This window comes from Sceloporus undulatus, chromosome 2 (assembly GCF_019175285.1).
Source record: "Sceloporus undulatus isolate JIND9_A2432 ecotype Alabama chromosome 2, SceUnd_v1.1, whole genome shotgun sequence".
NCBI classification, from domain to species: Eukaryota; Metazoa; Chordata; class Lepidosauria; order Squamata; family Phrynosomatidae; genus Sceloporus; species Sceloporus undulatus.
The window spans coordinates 178,316,449-178,338,232 of NC_056523.1; the positions used below are offsets into that span (position 1 = coordinate 178,316,449).

General features: G+C 39.6%; 1 protein-coding gene across 1 annotated transcript in view; it reads left to right on the forward strand.

Moving 5' to 3' along the window:
* COL2A1 (collagen type II alpha 1 chain) overlaps window positions 1-21,784 on the forward strand; it is a 95,088-nt gene that overhangs the window by 7,278 nt on the left and 66,026 nt on the right. The window contains exons 3-12 of the mRNA XM_042452023.1: window positions 957-973; window positions 1,890-1,922; window positions 2,041-2,073; window positions 2,191-2,244; window positions 5,457-5,558; window positions 8,285-8,362; window positions 10,352-10,396; window positions 10,508-10,561; window positions 17,647-17,700; window positions 21,364-21,417. Coding sequence (XP_042307957.1) covers window positions 957-973; window positions 1,890-1,922; window positions 2,041-2,073; window positions 2,191-2,244; window positions 5,457-5,558; window positions 8,285-8,362; window positions 10,352-10,396; window positions 10,508-10,561; window positions 17,647-17,700; window positions 21,364-21,417 — 524 coding nt within the window. The remainder of the gene's footprint in view (window positions 1-956; window positions 974-1,889; window positions 1,923-2,040; window positions 2,074-2,190; window positions 2,245-5,456; window positions 5,559-8,284; window positions 8,363-10,351; window positions 10,397-10,507; window positions 10,562-17,646; window positions 17,701-21,363; window positions 21,418-21,784) is intronic.

The window sequence follows — 21,784 nt, forward strand, 5'->3', positions numbered from 1 at the left end:
ATTAAGACTTAAGTCTGCAGTCCATCCTATTCAGTCTACATGTACATAGGACTCTAGCCTTTGGGATATGTACCTGTACACAGGATTGCAACCCAAAATGTGCACTGCTGCTTTGATAAACAGAAAAGATACTCTTGTGAGGCAAAATGGAATTAAACTGAACAAGCCTGCTGCCATATGGCTTTGGATCTGCAATGACTGGCTTGGAATCATATTTGCTCTGTGCTTTCCTGCTTTTATTCCTTTGCATGGGGCCTTTTGCTACCCCATGTAGGTAAGAAACCTCTGCACCTCATTTTTCTGGGGCAGCAGCATCTCCAACATAGCAGTGAGTCTTATTAGCAGATAGGCTCAGAAAAGCAAAGTTTCCCTTCATTGCCACCATCCAGTCATTGTTTCCATTAAGACTTAAGTCTGCAGTCCATCCTATTCAGTCTACATGTACATAGGACTCTAGCCTTTGGGATATGTACCTGTACACAGGATTGCAACCCAAAATGTGCACTGCTGCTTTGATAAACAGAAAAGATACTCTTGTGAGGCAAAATGGAATTAAACTGAACAAGCCTGCTGCCATATGGCTTTGGATCTGCAATGACTGGCTTGGAATCATATTTGCTCTGTGCTTTCCTGCTTTTATTCCTTTGCATGGGGCCTTTTGCTACCCCATGTAGGTAAGAAACCTCTGCACCTCATTTTTCTGGGGCAGCAGCATCTCCAACATAGCAGTGAGTCTTATTAGCAGATAGGCTCAGAAAAGCAAAGTTTCCCTTCATTGCCACCATCCAGTCATTGTTTCCTCCTTGTCTTCCTACCCCACTGTATTGTTTGTGTGTTCCTTCTTGTGTGAACAGGTTAAAGGTATTTGTTTGTATGCTGCAGTACTCGTATAATTTACTTGCAATGAGGTTCTGACATTGTCTTTTTCTTCCTTTCCCTTCCCTTGTTTTTAACAGGGCAACCTGGCCCCAAGGTGAGACCACTGAATAAAATAATGATCATTTTTATGTTATTTTTTTCAAGGTTTTTTGTCAAGATTTTTTTAAAAATCTAACCCATCTTTGAATTTCTGCTTGAAAAAGTTGAAAAATAAGAAGCATATTAGCATGGCATTATTAGTTACCGCTGGATCTCCCAAAGCTTCACAGGCTGATTTCTGTAAATCAGGATACTGCTAAAGGCTGCATTTGCATTGCAGAAATAATGCAGTTTGACACCACTTTAACTGCCATGGCTCAGTGTTATGGAATCCTGGGATTTGTAGTTGAAAGCTCTCTGACAGAGAAGGCTAAATATCTCACAAAACTACAAATCCCAGAATTCTGTAGCATTGAGCCATGGAAGTTAAAGTGGTGTCAAGCTGCAATAGTTATGCAGTGCAGATGCAACCTCAGGCACAGGAGCAGGGTAGCTGGCATCTCTAAGACTCTGGCTGTGCACACTCACAGTTTTCAATTCCTTGTGAAGAAACAGGAACAAATTTACAGGAGCAAACGGAGCTACTGCAACAAATAGTTACAGTGAATTATTATAGAACTGTCTCCTGGGTGTGAAATGTGAACAGCATTTTCATTCTAGGTCTAGTGAAAAAGTTGAAACGTTTGCTTAACTTAGTACCAATGAATACTTCCATTGACATCAATAAGACTATTCATATTTTAGGTTGAGGTTATGCATTCCAGTTTTGCAAAATCAGGACTGGAATGCTTTCCACCCTTTTCAAGTGTCCAGGCCCCTAAGGCCTGCTTACAATAGCACAGTATTTAAGCAGCGACTGGCTTTAAATAGAGGTTAATTTGGTGGTAGAATATCTGTACAGATTTCTTCTTGCTTTGGTGAGTCCTTGTTTGGTTTGGTTTTAAACTCTGTGTACATTTTGCATTTCTCAGGGACAAAAAGGAGAACCTGGCGATATTAAAGATGTAAGTCTCAAGCTTGCTGCATCCCTCACTCACCCATAGCCCTTGAAAACTATCCGTACACAGTGTACTTCCAACTTAACATGCTTTATGTGTGCTTTTCTTCTTTTCTTTCTTCCAGGTTGTAGGACCAAGAGGCCCCCCTGGACCACAGGTAAGCAACAGACTCCTCCTGCCCTGCCACATTGTTCAAATAATTTGGAGGAGAAGAACTTAAAAAACAATACTTCATGAATATTTAACTGGGGTTCCTTGTCCTTACCTGCTGCAGGGACCTTCAGGTGAGCAAGGAGCAAGAGGAGATCGTGGAGAAAAAGGAGAAAAGGTAATACCAGCAACCCTTTTTCACTCTCATTCTCTCACATGTACTCATTCACACTCTGTTCAGGGGATTAAAGTGGGAATCCTGTGCACTGTTATTTGGGAGGAAGGCCGATTGAACACATCCGTATGTAATTTCATAGAGTTGCATGAAAATGTCAGGCTAATGTCCTCCTCAAAGACTAAGGGTGCATCGACACTGTAGAAATAATGCAGCTTGACAAAAGCCATGGCTTCATCCTACAGAATTCTAGGATCTGTAGTTTTGTGAAGCACCAGCACTGTTTGACAGAGAAAGCTAAAGATCTCGCAAAACTATACATCCCAGGATTCCATAGGATGGAGTTAGAGCACTTAAAGTGGTGTCAAACTGCAATATGTCTACAGTGTAGATGCACCCTTGCCATCTCTTTAAGGCATGTCCTTTACCTGACCTACACATATGGAAAATTTCTGTTAAAAATAGAAGATTGGTTACAAAGATTTTACAAGGCCAGACCAACAATTGCTCAGGGCCTGAAATGAGGGTGTATTAACCCAATTTACTCTGTAGCTGTTGTACCTAGCTGAACAAAGACATGAGATTTCAGTCCCTGTCCCAGTGTGCTCTGCTTTTTTTAAAAAAACAGCTAAATTTATTACTTTCATGAGATTAAAATTTAGGGCCTTTCATACTACACAATTATAGCACTATGATTCCACTTTAACTACCATCGTTGATTTCTGTGGAATTTTGGGATTTTCACTTTAGGGTATTTTGAATTCTTAGCCAAACAGCTCTAGTGCCTCTCCAGCCCACTATCTCCATGGTAATTTAAGTGGAATCATTATAGTGCTGTACATTGGGCTTTTGATATGCACTGGGGGTTGGCTCCAAGGCTCCCCACAGATACCAAAATCCACAGATGCTCAAGCCCCATTATGTACAATGGCATAGTGAAATGGTGACCCTTATATAAAATGCCAAAATCAAGGTTTGCTTTTTGGAATATAGATAGATAGATAGATAGATAGATAGAGATATATATAGATATTTCTAAGCAATGGCTGATTGAATTCGTAGATAAATAATTGGTGGATAAGGAGGGCCAGCTGCAGTTGTGTAATGAAAGGGCACTTACTGTTGTTTCTGACCATGTAACAAAATCCACAGAAGTGTCTGTAAAATTGGTTTACTAGCTTAGTTGCTCAAATATTTTTGGTAGTTATTTCTGGATCACTGAGGGTCTGAAACAATAACACACTTCCCTTTTTGCAACACCTTTCTGGACTTGCAAAGGGATCTTGTCGTCCCTTTGAGACTAACTGTGTGAAAGAGATTGTAGCATAAGTTTTCATAGACTTGGGTTCAAAACACACCACAGAAATAATCCAGTTTGAGACTGCTTTAAATGCTAGGGAATTCTGGGAACTATAATTTTGTGACACATTTAGCCTTCTCTGTCAGATAGGTCTAGTGCCACAATAAACTGCAATTCCCAGGATTCCCTAGCATTGAGCCAGGGCAGTTAAAGCGGTCTCAAACTGGATTACTTTTGCAGTGTATTTTGAACCTTACTCTCCATTCATATGATAAAGTAGATCAAGTCAAGCTTATGCTACAGCTTCTTTCACATAGTTAGCCTTAAAAGGGTCTACAAGATCCCTTTGCATACTGATGCAGCCTAGGTGAAGGAATCTGTAAAGAGCTGATATTGGGTGCATTATTTCTGTAGTGCGGATGCAGCCTGGGTGAGGGAATCTGTAAAGACTCATATTAGGTTCAAGGCATGGAAGGTCTCACAGTCATTTCAGCTGAGTAATCTGTTCTGAGTGCTTGGCTTCTTTTGTGTACAAAGAGTCATCCCATTTGCAGTGACTTCCATATGCATTTTTGTCAAGTGAGAAGATCTTTATTGCCATTCTTTGCAGGCATGGCTCTGCTACCTCCATGGGATGGAACTGCATGTGCAAGAAATCTCTGTGCATTTCAAATTTCTGGGCTAGAGAACGTAATTGTTACTGCAGAAGAATATACATTTGTAGGCTGCATTAACAGAACCATGATTTTCAAGTAGTGTTAGTTCTAATTTGGAGTACTGTGTCCAGTTCTGGATGCTGTACTTCAATAAGGTAGACAATATGGAAGAGGTTCAAAGGAGTTTCAAATGGAAATTCTGTGGAAATGAAATTCTATAAGGAAAGTGTGAAGGGGTGGGCTACTGAAGGAGGACATGACAGCACTCTTGAAATGTTAGAAGGGTTGCCGCATGGGAGGGGGAAAGATTTGTTCCCTGAGGTAATGGCAGGTAGTCTCCATGTTGGTGGGGTGGTGAATCTATTTTGGGGTTTAGTCTGAACTTGAAATGAGCTATCCATGTTGTTGAACCCTACCCACAAAATAGGATCAGCACTTTGGATAGTTCCTTTCATGTTCAAGCTAAACCCTGGAGCACATTCAACACTCCACTCTCATGGGAACCATCAGGTGTGATTGGTTTTCTGATGCCCAGGAGGTTAATAGGAGCTGTCTGGCTAAGTTATAGGAGGAGTAGATTTCAGTTGAACATCTGCAGAAGCCTCTTAACAGTGAGAGCCACTTGCCAAGGCTGAGGGTAGGCTTTTCCTCACTGGACATCTCTATGTTTCTGAGAGGGTAGATGGGCTCATACGCCTTGGAGGGTTTTCAAACAAAGGCTGCATAGCCATCTCTTAAGAACTGGGCTAACTCTGGATTTCTGGCATTGAGTAGGGGATTGGGCAAGATGGCTTACAAGGCCCCTTTCTAATTCTGTGATTCAACCTGCCCCCAACCATAAACATCCCCCGGTTGATATGCCTCTAGTGCCATAATAATGCTACAGGCCACAGACTGTTGCATCAAGATAACCTTGTGCATTATAACGTTGTACTGGTGTAGCTGTTAGTACACCACTGAGTCTTTTATATACCGAAGTATAATACTTTTTAGGATTAGGACATTAATACTTGCATCAGATTAGTGGAGAAGAATTAATTCTGAACTTTTAACAAGTTGTGATCCTATGCACTTTTACACGGAATATAATAGGGACTTATTACTGAGCAAAACATGTGTTGATTCCAGCTGTAAAATATACTGTACATAACTATTAATGACTCTAGGATAATTGGAATTGTATGTTTAAGAGGAAATAATCTAGGGGTCATGTTGGGACTGTGGATGTAATAGTTGATGATGTATTCTTTTTTAAACAGGGTATTCCTGGCCCACGTGGCAGAGATGGCGAGCCTGGTACACCTGGCAACCCTGGGCCTCCTGGACCCCCAGGTCCTCCAGGTCCCCCTGGCCTTGGTGGAGTAAGTATCCTCAGCTTTGCTCCCTGCACCCGGTTCCTGCATACCAAGATGTGTGGTTACAGAAACTGATGAAAAGAGCTCTTTCACTGAGCAGCCTATCAAGAATTCCTGGTGTTCTAACTGGGATGGTGGAGAGCTTAATTCACTTCAGCATGTATAACATGCTAGCTAAAAATGTCAAACATTCAGAGTAATTTTTTTTTTTACATGGGATGAGGTTTTGATCAACTTAAATCACTTTTCCCCCTCTATTGGTTTAGATGCAAACTTCAGCTGCATTAGAGTAGGGTTTTTCAGATCATGTGTTGGGGAAACATATAGTTCACCCCCCCAAAAAAAAACCCAAAACATAATAGGATTCTTCAACAAACTAATTAGCAATGGTAAACAATATTCCTAAGAAAACAGCAAACTCCACTTTTCTCAAGCCAACCTAACAATTGGCATCCACAGAGGAGCATAACGTATGCAGAGTTAACAGTGGTGCATGCCAGGATGGACCATTGTGTGTTTATATGTGTGTATGTGCCTTCAAATGGCCTGTGGGCTTACAGTGACCCCATAAATTTCATAGGATTTTCTTAGTTGAAGAATACTCAGAGGTGGTTTTGCCATTGCCATCTTCTGAAATATAGCCTACATCACATGGCATTTGTTGCTCCATGTATATAAAAGATAGGTCATATGCCCCATTGTAACTCACAGTGATTCCATGGCAGCTGATACAGTACAAGGAGAGTTTCCTCAAGGCTGCTGCATTATAGAAGAATTAAGACTTTCCAGAGCCCACTAAGGGGATGTACATGTGGGCTAAAAAACTAACACAGAATTAGATATGCATTTTTAAAAGCCCATTGATTTCAGTAGGCTCCCTCTGTGTTGCATTTTGGCTCCACAGCACTTTGTAAACTCTTGTAAAAATTGCTTCATCCCTAGTTGATTGCATTCAACTGATTTAGATAACTCTACCTTTGGAAAGTTTGGGGTCTGTTGGAGTATTCTTGTATTAGTGGAGCCATGGCTGTACCAGCCAAGTGTATGTATATATGCCAGGGAAATATTTGAAACATTAATTTTCAGCTTTCAAAATTATATGCAAGGCCCAGGACTCAATAGCTAGCAGTGTGTCTCATGTATATGTTAAAGCTAAACAGATTTTAATTGAGAGGCAGAATTTGGAACAGGTCAGTTGAATGTCTGATCTAGATAACAAGATATATTCCATCAGTAAGCTTACTTAAGATCATCTATTAGGATTTCAGCATACTTTAATTTCCACTTTTAGTCACTTGATGAGTCATAATGTAGTATTGTTTGATACATATAAAAAGTACTGAAAATGTACATATTAAATATATATTTACTGTTAGATATTTGTACAACAGGAAAAAGTGAAAAATCACAGGTGGATTGATTCGGACAAGTCATAGCACTAAATAGGGCCATTGATGGCCAGGATGTATGCAGGTCTCTCATTCATGGAGTTGCCATAAGCCAAAGCTGACTTGATGGCAAATAACAACAAAAAATAAATGTGCCACTTACTTATTTTATGCTTCCATTTAACTGAGACTGATTTGGATGTCTTGTGGTAGAATGGCTAGTCTGCATGAAAACATGGATGGAAAAGAGTGGTTTTTATCCTCTACTGTATATGTATATAAAACAAAGCAAGTCAATTATATTTGGAAGTAGCCAGTCTCAGAGAGCCAGCAGAGCATAGTGGTTTGAGCAGCAGACTATGACTCTGGAGATCAGGATTAGAATTCCCGGCTGGCCATGGATGCCCTTGAACAAGTCACACACTTTCAGCCTCAGAAAATCCCATGATAGGTTTGCCTTAGGGTCGCCATTAGTTGAAAATCACTTGAAGACACATAACAACAACCTATCTTGAGGAAGTAGCTTTGGACATGATTCTATGATGGGGGATTTTGGGAGTCATAATCCAAAAAGATAACTTTTTTTCTAGTTGTGGTGTAATTAAAGGTTTCTTCAAAGAGAGGCATCTTGTGGGGTCTTTCTGCTAATTTTTAAATGCATACAAGTTTTTGAGGAAGGCACTCTTGAGCAGAAAAGGCAAAAGACATTGTAAAACTACAGATCCCAGGATTCCATAGGTGTAAAAGTGGTGTAAAATTGCATCATTTCTACAGTGTACTGTGTAGATGCACCTTCAGTTTGATTTGCCAATGACTATTTTAAAGCTACACTTCCTAATCATTACAAGTGTCATTTGGTACTATTTAGATTCACTGATGTATTTGTGTGTTACAGACACTCTGCCTCTGGGTATAATGAAAAATTTGTTATATTTTCAAGCAACTGTTCAACCAGCTGTTGTAAAAGTCTGTACCACTACACTACAGACCATCTGCCCATATTCTATTGTGGCAAATGATGAAACTTTACAATAGGATGACCAACTGCAATAACTGCTACTTAGAAAAACCCTTTCTTTAACATCTATATGATATGCTTGCCCAATAAAATATTTGCATGGAGGTATGAACCCTGAGTAGAGTAAGCATGTAAAAAGAGAACCAGCTTGTCCTAATTTCTTCCTCCGTGACATGTACAGTTGCCCATCAGATACTAAGAGAACTTCAGGTCTTTTGAAAAGCCTTCTCACGTTTCTCATTGTACAAATGTTCTCCATCTGACCACATCACATTCAACATCTCACTGAAACTGAGTATGTTCTTTTTCTCCTTTTATCTTTACAGAACTTTGGTGCTCAGATGGCTGGAGGATTTGATGAGAAAGCAGGCGGTGCTCAGATGGGAGTGATGCAAGGACCTATGGTAAGGTACCTGGGGAATCATTATGTCCCATGAGCTTGGATCTACATTTTACAGTTTTTGTCTGAGCTTGGAAAAAATAACTACACTTATTGAAGTAATTTGGAGGCTGTAGTCCAAAGCAGTAACTTTTGTAAGATCTGGATTTTGTACTAGCTTAATCTCCATGGCTAGCATCCTCACCACCAAATAATTTTGGGAACTTCAGTGTAGTAATGTGGAGAAAATTATTTTAGGGGGCCTTATCACCATTCCCAGAATGGTAATTTCAAGGGTAGCTGACACTAGACACTCACACTGGATCTTCCAATATGGACAAGGCAGGTTATAGAAACAAAGAATTCTTTCATCCTGCCTTTGACCTTGTTGTGCACTCCTTGCAAAATGGAATGGTGCTAAGGTGGAAGTGGTGGGTCCTATAATGGTTTTGTTACCAGATGATGGTATGTGGTTTGTTTCCAGTGGCCCTAAAAGTAAGGACTAGGACCAACATCCTTCATTATTTTGACAGAGTATAATTCACTGCCATTGTACATACAGGAGGCTGCAAAGATGGTGAATGTTTGTTGTTCACTGAGGAGCTGGGCTTGTGGAAGGAAGAACTTAATACTACCTTCCACAAGATGCAAAGTAGTACATGTGAAAGTGTAATTCACAGTTAAGCTTCTGTATGTCACCAACAGGATGCCAGGCCAATGTGCTTATATTTTGTTTGATTCTTGCCACCAAACTGCCGTGGACCATGCTGGCTTCCTTGATTGAGAAGCCCCATGTAATGTACCTGATGCTGAGCTATGGGCCATTGAGTTCCCTCCATAAAACAATGCTTACACATCCAAAAATTAACATATGCATGTATGTTTTCATTCCTAAGCACTGGAGTGTAGCTTTCGTGCAGCTTTCGGATTCTTAGGGTGCATGCATCATTTAAACAGCATACCTCCAAATAGACCCAAAGCAGCTTTATTTTGGCAGTCTGTAACAGGCCTATAACACAATAACAGTGTTATTATTACATGCTGTTTCATAGTTTCTGTGTAGAACAGGGTGGCTGAGATGCATCCTCATTGGCATTCTCATAGTTTTTGGAGCTACTGTAGTTGCTGCTTGATTTAGGCTGTAATTCAGTTCAATTCCATTGAAGCCAATTTGCTTAGTCACCTTAGTAAACTTAACCACATAGCAAGTGTTGAAGGATCATAGAAGTTGTAGTCTAACAATGTTAAGAGAGTGAAATGTTCTTCATTCCTGCAATAGGGCTTTCTGATGTTATAGTATTGTTACTTCATCCAAGTCACATCAGTACCATCTTCCCTAATACCAAAGGTGTGGCAAACTATATTTCATTACAAATTAATTAATTTTTTCATTTGATGTAAAAAATTATTTAAAAGTTTACCATTCCAAGATTGCACAGACCAGTCAAACAGGATGCTCTAACATGAAAGCTGACTATTTAGGAATGGCTTTGGGTCTTTACATCCCTTGCCAGAACTTCCTGAGCCATGTGCCAAAATAGTTGAAACAGATGCTTATAGACAAGGAAGTAACAGAGAGATTTGCTGAAGGGGCTCGGTTGCTGTTGCACTTGGATCATGGGCATGAGTATACAAAGATAGACAGCAGCTACTGTTCTTCAGGATCCCACAAGACTTCCAGCAGGAAATCTCTGCTCTCCAGCATTTCTTGGCAAGCTGTAAATGAAATTCAGGCTTAGCAAACATGGACAGTTTCCAAGAGAGAGTCAGTGTGTGTGAATATGCATTTGGGTTTTTTTCTGCCTCAGAATGACTTCTATAAATAAAAATAGTACTGGATAGTGTGTCGAGAGAAAGAGAGAATTAAAAGATGCTGTATCAATGCAAAAGTCAGGGAATTAGCCCTGTTTTGCTTCATAATGGTCATGCAGCCAGGCCTAAATGTTTCTCTTGTGCTGGAATGGGACCCTTTCTTTGATTATACTGACTAATAAAAAAATATTTCTCTCAATAGGGACCTATGGGACCACGAGGACCCCCGGGACCCCCAGGATCTCCTGTAAGTATCAACCCCTTTCACTCTGGTTGAATGATCTGTCATGTTGGATAAAGATTGTAAAGGAGAGGGAACATGACCACTGAGGATATCTTCTTTGTGACCTTCTTTCAGGGCCCTCAAGGATTTCAAGGCAGCCCTGGTGAACCTGGAGAACCTGGTACTAGTGTGAGTATCTAGGAGGTAGATGGTTTTTATCAGTTCCAGAATCAGGGGAGAACTGTTTAGATTCAGGGAATGAATGATCACTAGAGGTTGGTGGCTCTTATGCCAGTGCGGGGCAATGAATTCTCTCTGGATTTTAGTATGAACTTTACAGCCCCTAACCCCTGCTCCCCAAATAGGTTCAGCATCTCAGATAACTCCCTTAAGGTTTGGACTCACTCCCTGGTCAAAGTACCAGTTGAAATGGTTCTCAAAAGGCATGGGTTTGAACATATCTGACACAAAGTGAAAATATCGAGATTTTGAATTTGTAATGAAAGCCTGATGTTTATGTTGAAATTACTACCACAAAGAGAACATTTGGGAACTGTTACTTAGAAACAGAAGGCAAGATTAATGTTTAGTGGATAGAGAAAAAGTCTTTTTCCATCTGTCATAACACTAGAACTTAGATTTACTGAATGAAACTGATCAGCAATAGATTTAGAGAAGGAGAAAGGAGACCCTTCATCACACAACTCAAAGTCTTTTACTGCATTAATTATAAGATGGGACAAGTACACATTTGCATGGTGTAACTGGAACCAATGGAGGCCTCCCCCCCCCCCCCGCAATTTTGTTTGACCCTCTGTGCAGATGAGGAGGAGGGATGACTGCATTTGGTGCTCAGGGAAAGGTGCTACTGAAGAGTTAAGATGTGAGCCTCTCTACCTGCTCATGATGCCTCAGTTCCGTATTGGGGCACTATATGCTTACTTGGGATTTTTAAATAAATCATCATAAACCTAAAAGTGATCCTAGACAAAGTTTGCAGTTTGAGAGCCTTTTGGACTTGATGCTGTTTGTCGAAACAGACTATATGCCTGTGGTTCCCAAGAAACTGACTCTTGTAACCTTATCTAGAGATAGGCATATATTAGTTACATCCATACTGGGAAATTGTTTTAATGTGGTCCTGTAACAGTGACCTAAAATTTCAGCTGGTGCAGTATGTGGCTGCTCAAAGGTTCACTAGTTCGAGATAGCTAGATTACACAGTATTACACAAATTCTGTACCAATTACCCTGGTCACCAGTGTGTGTCTGGATCCACTTCTGACTGGTGTTTTTGGCCTTTAAAGCCCCATTCTTTGTCTGACCTTTGTGATCAGTTCATCTGGCAAGGGCAAAGAGCATATTTTTGTTGGCTCTGCCCCTACAAAGGGATGTACAGTTTTCCCACTCAGCTATGAATTAAAAAAACAACAAAACTTTGATAATTTTCTTTTTCAAATGTCCTTTTACTGATGTGTTTTGCTAGTCATGCAACTGTTTTACCAGTATTTTATTTTGGTGGCTCTCATAAAGTCTTTTAGCCTAGTAATTTTTAATTGGTATGTTTTTTTAAAAAAATTAAATGCTCTTATTATTTTTTTGAATATGATGCATAAAAATGGCAGTGATTTTTTTAAAATAACATGAAAATCACATTAAAATAGTATTACCTCCACCAGCCCTAGCTAATAGTTCAGTTGATAGAATTGCCTTCTATTAATTCAGTAGCCCCTTGGTATCCTCTGAGGCTTAGTTCCAAGGACCTCTGTGGATACCAAAATCTATGGATGCTCAAATGTCACTAAATAAAATGGCACAGTAAAATGTGTCCCATATATAAAATGGTAATATCAAAGTTTGTTTTCTTTGGATTATTAAAAATGTTTTCAAGCTGCAGATAGTTGAATTAATGGATGCAGAATCAGTGGATATAGAGGACTGACTATATATTAGCAAAAAAAAAAAAAAAAGGTTTTGGTGTCAATATATTAGTGTAGTTTTAGCTGAGAGATATAGATGGTGCAGTATAGTCTGACTTTCTCTCCTGAGCTGGTCCTGCAATAGTTTATTATTTTACTAGTGGTACTGTAGTTTGAAGAAGGCCCGAATAAATCCAACAAGTGGCAAATCCAAGGGACAGTAGATAATATTGTTGTGGCATCCCAGGGTTCAACTGTTGCCAATGAAATGTTGCTGTTGTGTTGTGCTCAGGATAGCAGCTAGATGCTTGTGTCTGTGGCAGCTGCTGTCTCCTATCTTTGCAGATTAGTGAATCCACACTGAGGTTCAGTCTGAATTTTAAAGGAGATCTCCAGGGCATTGAATCCTTTTTGTGAATAGGTTTCAGGACCTTGGGCAGCTCATTTTAAAGTAGGTTTGAAATAATTTTAAATCCAGTGGAAATTTGCCACTCCACTGATATGGAAACCACGGCCCCTTTCCGGCTTGTGTGCCTGCCTCAGTGGACTCATGTGTCCATTATATAGTTTTCCAATGGGATCACTGGAGGATAGCTTTCTGCATGAGTTGGTCCAGCCTTACGTGGTTCAGCTTTAGATGGTCAAAGTGGAAATTATTCATGAGACTTCTTCCTGTGGATCCAGATGAGGATGTATTTTAGGCAGTGAAAAGACACTTAGGGATGAGATGAGGAACTGGGATTCAACGTCAGCTGTGAGTATGTGGCCACACTGTGGAACCACAACAGTGCTCCTGCATCTTTATGGATAGCATAGCTCTGAGGTCTTGTCCATCTTTTGTACAGGATGTTGGAATATAGGGAATTAGTCTTGCTACCTTCAAGTCATTTCTGACCTATGTCAACCCTAAGGCAAATCTATCATGCAGTTTTCTTGGCAAGTTTCTTCAGAGAGGGTTTGCTTGCCATCCTCTGAGACTGAATGTGATTTGTCCATGGTCACCCGGTAGGTTTACATGGCCAAGCCAGGGTTTGAGCCCTAGTCTTCAGAGTTATAGTCCAGCATTCAAACAACTACATCATGCTGAATCTCTGTGGTGCATACATGGAGTGGAACATGGTAATACATAGAGAATATGCAGTACATGGTCTGTAGTGTCCATAGGACAAATGGGTAAAAAGGAAAGAGAGGGCAGGAGAGAAAACCCAGCAACACTTTAAGACTGAGGGTGCATCTAAACTGTAGAAATAATGCAGTTTGACACCACTTTAAGTACTATAGCTCCATCCTAGGAATCCTGGGATTTGTGGTTTTACAAGGTCTTTAACCTTCTGTGGCGAAGAGTGCTGGTGCCTCACAAAACTACAAATCTCATGAGTTTGCAGGATGGAGCCATGGTAGTTAAAGTGGTGTCAAAGTGCATTATTTCTACAGTGTAGATGCACCCTAACTGATATATTGTAGCATGCTCGTTCATGGATTTCAGTCCACTTTTTCAGATACACTAAAATGGCCAAAAGTGGACTGAAATCCATGAAAGCTCATGCTTAAATAAATAAATAACTTTCATAAGTGCTATTAGAGTTCCATCCTATTTTTCCTTTTTATGCCAAGACAGACTTACACAGCTTCTCTGCATGGAAAAGTCACTGGTGTGTGAACACCAAAGAGAGAAATTAGAAACAATGCTTGAAAATAGCAGCTCTGTTTGGGGTTCTCTCCCTCAGTCCCTCATGTTTAAACAGACCTAATAATGTAGTGTTTGAAATTTGGTGGAAAAAATAATAGTACAGACCCCACATAGTGTGATGTGAGGTATGGTGTTCTCTAAGTTTGATTCTCAGAGCTGCTGTATACTTCTTTAGTTTGCTACAGAGGAAGGTTTTGTTCCAGTTAGTTTTTGCTGAGGAAGATGTACATTTTGGTTTGACATTTCAAAACATTTTAAAAACAACTAAAGAGTTTTCCAAAATGTCTTGGAAATCATGCCACCTTGTGAAGCTGCCATTCTGTTTGTGGTGCACTTCTTTTCTCCAATCTTAATGTATAATTGTTGCAAAAGCAAAATTAAGCACTGATGTTCTCTCAGTACCGCCTCAAGTGTTAAACACTTATTGTGAAGTGTGAGGTCTTACTGACACAGAAGCTCTCCAATGGCAGTCTGGCTATGCATGTGTATTGCATACCACACTGAACAGTCCTAATCTCCAGATCAGGTATTTTGTGAGGGTTAACATAGGACAGATAAGCTTCTGTCCAGTGGAAGAAGGCACAATGACCCTAGTTACAACTGTGGAGAGCTCTGTGGGTGTGTTAAATCCACCTCAGGTGCTATTCCTGTCAGTAGTAGACCCAGAAACAAGGCAGTTTGGGAGGTCTGGATTGGAAGATTTAAATAGCTCTCCCTACTTCAGTCAACAGACCTTTAGCCATACAGTTTAGGAGCTGGAGTAGCTAATGTTCTTCCCAGTGCGGAAAATTTGTATAGAAAGAAATCCTATGGTTCAAAAGCCCTGTAAAACCATCCTCTATCCATCCTGGCTGGGGTAATTTTCTTCTTAAAGGAGAAAATTTTTATCTAAAAAAAGAAATCTATGAATAAAAAGCCCTGTAAACTCGCTCTTCCCTTGTCCTAGCTGATGTGTCTGGCAGGACTTTGGAAATGATGTACTGTACCACTTCACTCATCTCCCACACTATTTAGGTTTTCTGTGTTAAATATCGAAGCCAGAGTGGTTTAGTGGTTTGAGTGTTGGGACTATAATTCTGGAGATCAGGGTTCGAATCCCCATTCAGCCATGGACACCCACTGGGTGACCTTGGGCAAGTCATACTATCTCAGCCTCAGAGGAAGGTAAAGCAACCCCCCCTCTGAACAAATCTTGCCAAGAAAACCTTTTGACAGAGTCGCTGTAAGTTGGAAATGACTTGAAGGGAAACAGCAACAAAAGAAAAATGTTAAATCTCATCAGCCCCAGCCAATTGAAAGCACTAGATTGGAGATGGTGGCCATTATAAACTACAATTCCCAGGATTCCTTAGCAGTGAGCCAGGGCAGCTAAAAACCGTCTCAAACTAGATTATTTCTGCAGTATGTTTTGGACCTTAGAAGGCTTATGAATTTTGCTCCCTTCATATATTTTAGAAAAATAGGTGACACTTGCTTATTTCAGTGAAGTTTGGGATGCAACCCCCAAAACTGATTATTTATAATTGCTTTTGATATTTTATTACCTAGGCATTGGACTTGCTTTCTATGTGATAACTGTTTTTAATGGATTTTTATTAGAATCAACGGCAGGATACAGACTGGTGAAAGCCTGCATACATACTAGGGTTGCCTCAGGGCATTGCTTATATACGCCCCACAACACTAGTACGTACTCCGTACGTCAAAATGGCGGTGCCCTGTACACATGGGCACCACCATTTTGACGTGATGGATGCTTAGCGTTCACATGTCCCGGTGCCATTGTGACGCCGCAAGTGCGCCATTGGCGCATTGCGGCGTCACAATGGTGCTGCAAGAAGTACCTGCTTTTAAAGGGTTATTTTTGCTCCGCGGGGAAGCCCCGCGGTCTGGAGGCTGAGGCTTCCCTGTGGAGCAAACCAGGGCGGCGGGAGACTGCCCGTTTTGGGCGGTCTGTATCCTGCCTACGTTGAGAAGCCTGTTGAGTTGTATATACATACTTTATACAGCACATAACTTATATAGTCATAGTTTATGCTCCACCTTACTTGTTATCATTCTACAAATTCTATTTAAATTGGTGTGCAAAGTTTGTTTCTGAAAAAGTAAACAATACAATTACATATTATTTTAAGAAGTATCAGAAGTGGCAGTTTAAAATATTGGTAAAACAGATATGAGGTTAAAAAATATACTAAAGTTGCAATCCTGCATCCAAGAAGTTGACTAATATAATTTTTTTTACAACTCATCTTCCAATTGTCTGTATACTTTAATAAAAATACAGCTTGCCTGTACCACATATGAAAGCTTTCCAGGAGCAATGTCACTCTATTCTGCTAAGGACGCTTATACAACTTCATGTCTTTGTAGTTGCGTTATTTCAAAACTACATTTTGTGCCCATAGTCACTTCTTAATGTATATTAATACTGTACAGCGAGCCCTTGTTATCTGCTGGGATTTGGTTCCAGGACACACACACACCCATGGATACCAAAATCTGGATGCTCAAGTCCCATTAAATATAGTGGTATAGTAAAATGGTGTCCCAGATATAAAATGGCAAAATCAAGGTTTGCTATTTGAAATTTGTAGTTTTTTTAAAAATTTCAAGATGTGATGCTTGAATCCATGGATAAAAAAAAATCCATGAATACAGAGCGCTAACTGTATTTCCAGTTCCCACATTGGTGTGCATTTTATGTGTGCAAAGTGGTGCTGGCCATCTTAATTGTATGCACAAGATGATTAACAGATACCCTATTTATGATGAATGGAAAACAAAGAGGATGTCATTCATTTGCTTAATCATTTTGTTCAGTTTTCCCCAGCCTCCCAATGATGTCAGGCCTGCTCTTTGGCCTGCTCCAAAGAGAGTATCTGCTCTTTGGAGCAGGCTATTAGAACATATGATGAACTATATTGATTGGACTACAGGCCTGTCTAATCCCTTACCCTGTTTCCCACTGTGACCAATGCATTGCCTATGGGAAGCCCCTTACAAGCAGGACATGAGTGCAACAGCACTTTCCTGCTTATGTTACCCAGCAGTTGGTATTCAGAGGTCTGCATCCTCTAATACTGAAGGTAATATATAGCCATATTAGTGACAATGGCTGTTAATGGCCTAGTCCTCCATGTCTTTGTCTAATCCTCTTTTTAAATAACTATCCAGGTTGCTGGCCATTGCTACATCCCATGGTGGCAAATTTCACAGTTTATCTATTGAGTTGTGTGAAGAAGTACTGGTACCTGTATCTGTTCTAAATCTCATACTGTTCAACTTTCCTAACCAAATCTTGTTTCTAGAGAGAAAGGAAGATGTTCTTCTCCTTTTCTACTTTCTCCATACCATACCTTGCATAACTTTATAGAACTCTATTATGTCAGCATCTTATTAGATAGCTATTTGGTGTATTTCTGAAGCCACATTTAATCGAAATCACCTAGTCTATTGTAGATGTATTTTCTTCCAGCATTAAAAACAGATTTTCAGCAAGTCAGTGTATACATCTCCAGATAGGGACAGAAGGTGCACTAGCATGACCAAGTGACTTGGGGAGTCTACAGCTGCAGAAGAGCTTGAATTTAGCATATGGGCACACTGCCTATAAGAGACCACATTTCATGCTTTCTATGTATACCTTTTTCTTTTCTCCCTAGGGTCCAATGGGTCCCCGTGGGCCAGCTGGACCTCCTGGAAAACCTGGCGATGATGTGAGTATTCTGACTCATTATTCTTTTGAAACCATGGCTTCAGAATAGTTAACTCCAATGGCTTGGGATAGAGGAGCTTGCTGTAAACGCCATGTTAAATTAAGATGTATGACTGTTTGGAGCGTTAAAACACTGTTTTCTGTATCACCCTGTGTACTTGATAGCATTCTCAATAGTGTAGATGTCAATTCTAATGTAGACAAAGTGGAACCATCTACATTTAAGAGGAGGTGTTTGAAGGCTTAGGGGGAATTCCAAGACTAGCAGAAATAAAAACAATAAGAAATAAATTAGCAGTGGGACCCCAAAATAGTCATATCAGGACTAATCCTTCTCAGTGGATAATGGGATGCTAATTGACTGACTGACAGGGCTAAAGTGTGTGTGTAGAATAAAGTGCCCATGGCTGACTGCTGGCTTAATCCTGAACAATAGTAATGCACACAACAGCATTATGTTGTTGGTCCTGCTGGTCAGTCTTGTGTATGCTCACAAGATACACTTAGCACTCACTTATCAATGAGCTCACAAGGACTTACCTACTGTATGTACTCGTCTCTAAGTCAAAAAATGTATACAGTACTTGACTCCCAAAACCTGGGTTGACTTATACATGATGAGTCAATATGATCATAAGATTGCAGGATGAGGGAGCGTTCACTTGCTAAGACTTTTCCAGCCCAATATCCTCTAGAGGCAGCAGCCAGGCTGGGAAGATGCAAAAAGAGCAAACACTCCCTCCCCAAGCCTCTTCCCAGTCTATTTTCTTCTGGAGGGGCAGCCAGGCTGGGAAGACGCAAGAAGAGCGAGCAGGACATCTTTTACATCCTTGGTTACATGCCCTTCAGTTTTAACCTCAACTTTTCCATGGGTCATATTAAAATCCAGATTTTTGGCCCCCAAACCTACCTTCGACTTATACACAAGGTTGACCTATGCACTAGTACATATACTTATTTAGGACTAAATTGTGGGCCACGTTCAGAGGAAAGCCCGCTTGTATTGGAGAGATATAAAACAGGAAAATTCTAACTGCAAGTAATTTGATTTGATTGTAAGCTAAAGAAAAGTCAGAAAAATTAAAAAGAGCTAGTATCAAGTGTTAGAATTTAAAGATATAGCTGTGTTAGTGTGTAGAATCAGTATGTAGAGAGATCGTGTAGCACCTTTGAGTCTAACTGAAAGAAAGAAGTTGGCAGCTTTCATAGATGTAAGTCTGCTTCCTCAGATGCGTTTGATCAAGTGTTGTTCAACTTCTGGTGACCTTATATTCATTATATTATATTATGTTATATTCATTAGACCATGTATTATATTTATTAGCCAGAATTTTGGAAGGTGTGCAGGTGAGAGCCAAATCTCATGTTACACTTATTGTGTAATGTCTGGCCATTTGAGGTTTGTAAAATAGATAGATAGATAGATAGATAGATAGATAGATAGATAGAGTAAATTAAAAAAAGAAGAGGCTGCCAAGTGATGGTTGTAAGAATGAATGCATGGTGTTCCAAAGGCAGCCTTATCCCTTCACTCTCCAGCCAAAACTGTGTTCCCTTTGTATGGCTCAGATCTTTAGGGGAAATATCCCCATTGGTGGCAATGCAAACATTTTCCTTTCTCCTTAAAACAGGGGTGGAGAACTGTGGTGGGGATGGAAGTCGCCTTTTGCCAATGCATGTTGTTGACTGTATTGCAATATTTCTGGCTGAAAAAATAGCCATGAATCTGAATTCAAAGTCCCTTCAAGTTCGTTTTCTAGGTTTGCCATGGAATGCTGAGATATTTTTAACAAACCCACTATCAGTTCTGGATGTCTCCAGAAGTAGTGATTTGCCTTTTCCAAGCATTTATTTGCCTCCACCCAAATATATATTTTAATCTTGTTATTGTTTAAAAACAATATAACCATAACAATGTGCAATAACTGTAGTAAGTGTCACAGATGAGAACCAGTACACTTGTAACCAAGCAACATCAGAGTATAGCCAATATGGCAAAAGTTATTAATGGGGAAGAACATATACACTAAGAGATGCTGGTAGTTTGCTTTTGGCTGAGTCTACTGGGAAGAAAAATATCCAACCCTTTTCTCCTCTCTCCTTGCTGAGTTAATTAAGTACAAACTACTTTTGCATTTTTGACTCAGTTTGCAGCAACTGAAGTTAGCCAAAGGCAAAAAGAAAAAAAGGGAGAGGAGAGAGAAAGTGGGACATTTTAAAAGCAACTGAAAAAGTGGGAAGGCAGAGGATTAATTGGGACTGTCCCTCTCAAATCAGGACAGTAGGAGCATATGCTGCCAGTTAATATTTTTTAAAAAAATAGTTATTTGTACTTTTGCAGATTTCAGGCTTCTTACAAGCATGCAAACACCTCCCTCTTGTTTATTAATAGTGCCATTTTGGCTGCATATGGAAGGGAACTCACTCTGAGCTTTCAAAACAGAGCAAATTGTGAGAATGAAGACTGCTTGTACTGCGTTTTTTTAGGTTTCTTAGCCACTAGGAAGTTTGTAATGAGCATCATATTTTATCCCTTAGCTTTATCTAGATGGACTGTGTGGCCAGCTACTGTATTTTCAATTGACTGTTACATACTGGTTAATACACTACAAGATCCCTATAGGTTAACTGGAGCAATGTAATTACTGAAGTAATGGTTTTATATCTTTAATGTAGTATGTGACTATTATATTAATGTGGTGTTTTAATTATCTTTAAATGCTGTATTATTTCATTGTTGTTGTTAAGTGTTTTTTATGAGCCACCTTGGGTCAATTTGGGAGAAAATGGCATATAAAATAAACAAATAAATAAATAAATAAATAAAGTGAGTGAGAAAAATGATGGGTGGGAGAAATATATTGCAAGAAAACAAAACAAACGGTGAAAGCAGAAACCAGTTTTGTCTTTTTCTTGTGTAAGAAGTACATGGCAACCAGTTGCTATATAGTTTAAGTAAGTTAAATTCACAAGAAGCAAGATCCTGACAAGAAAAAAGATGCCTTGTTGCACACAGTGTGCACTTGACCTCTGGGACATAATTGTTGTGAGAAAAAGGCCCGTGTGTATAGCACCACGGCAAAAGGGGCTACCCATATTTGCATACAAAATGGCCATGAGTCAAGAGAGGATGGTAAATGCTCCATAGTCAGGGTCTTATCATGTGTAATAATAATAAAATATTTATTTATATCCCACCTCTCCCTTCCAGGATTTTTGGGGCTTTCCATAGTTGAGAGGGAAATGCAAGAGAATGGAACCCCATGGTTCTCTTAACACTTCTCTCCATTATTTGCTATTTACTTATCTAATTTAATTTATATCCTAACTTTTTCCTGACATGCGACCCAAGATTAGCTAAAAGCCTAATGATAAAAAAAAGTTTTAAAAAATTAAATAACCTATCATATTAAAACACTAATGGCATAAAATCATTTCCTAAAGAGAAAGTGCAGGGGTCATATCTTAAAATGCATGGGGAAGGTGTCTTCTTACAAATTTTGTTTTAAGATACAATGCCAGGCTATGTAAGATTTAGTCTGTCTTAGTAAATAGCACATTAATTTCTTTGATGATTCTCATGTTCTCTTTTGGTCTCACATTTTGTACAAATATAGTCCTTTTTTGAAAATAAAGTAAATAAGTTTCATACATTACTTTTCAGGGTGAATCAGGCAAACCTGGCAAATCAGGAGAACGTGGACCACCTGGGCCTCAGGTGAGGATGTATTCAGTATATTGTCAGTATCAGTATATATAAAACTAGATTCAGATATTTAGCAGAAGCCACAGTCTTCTGAGAGCACATTAAGCTGATGTGAACAGACATCTTTGAAGATGAAGTTTCTTCTGAATTAGGCTGAAGTGGCCTCATTACTATCAGATTTAAACCTATTATTTAATAAAAAGTGGAAAAGCAACTGGATCTTTGGCTTGGGCTACTCAGGATTTGTGAGAGCCTCTGGTGTATTTGAAACCACCTGAGTTTTCAAGGTGGCCTAGAAATCTAGACTATGATGGACAGTATTGGGGAACTGATCAAAGAGAGAGTTGTAAGTGGCTATTGCTGTGTTTGCTATATAAAA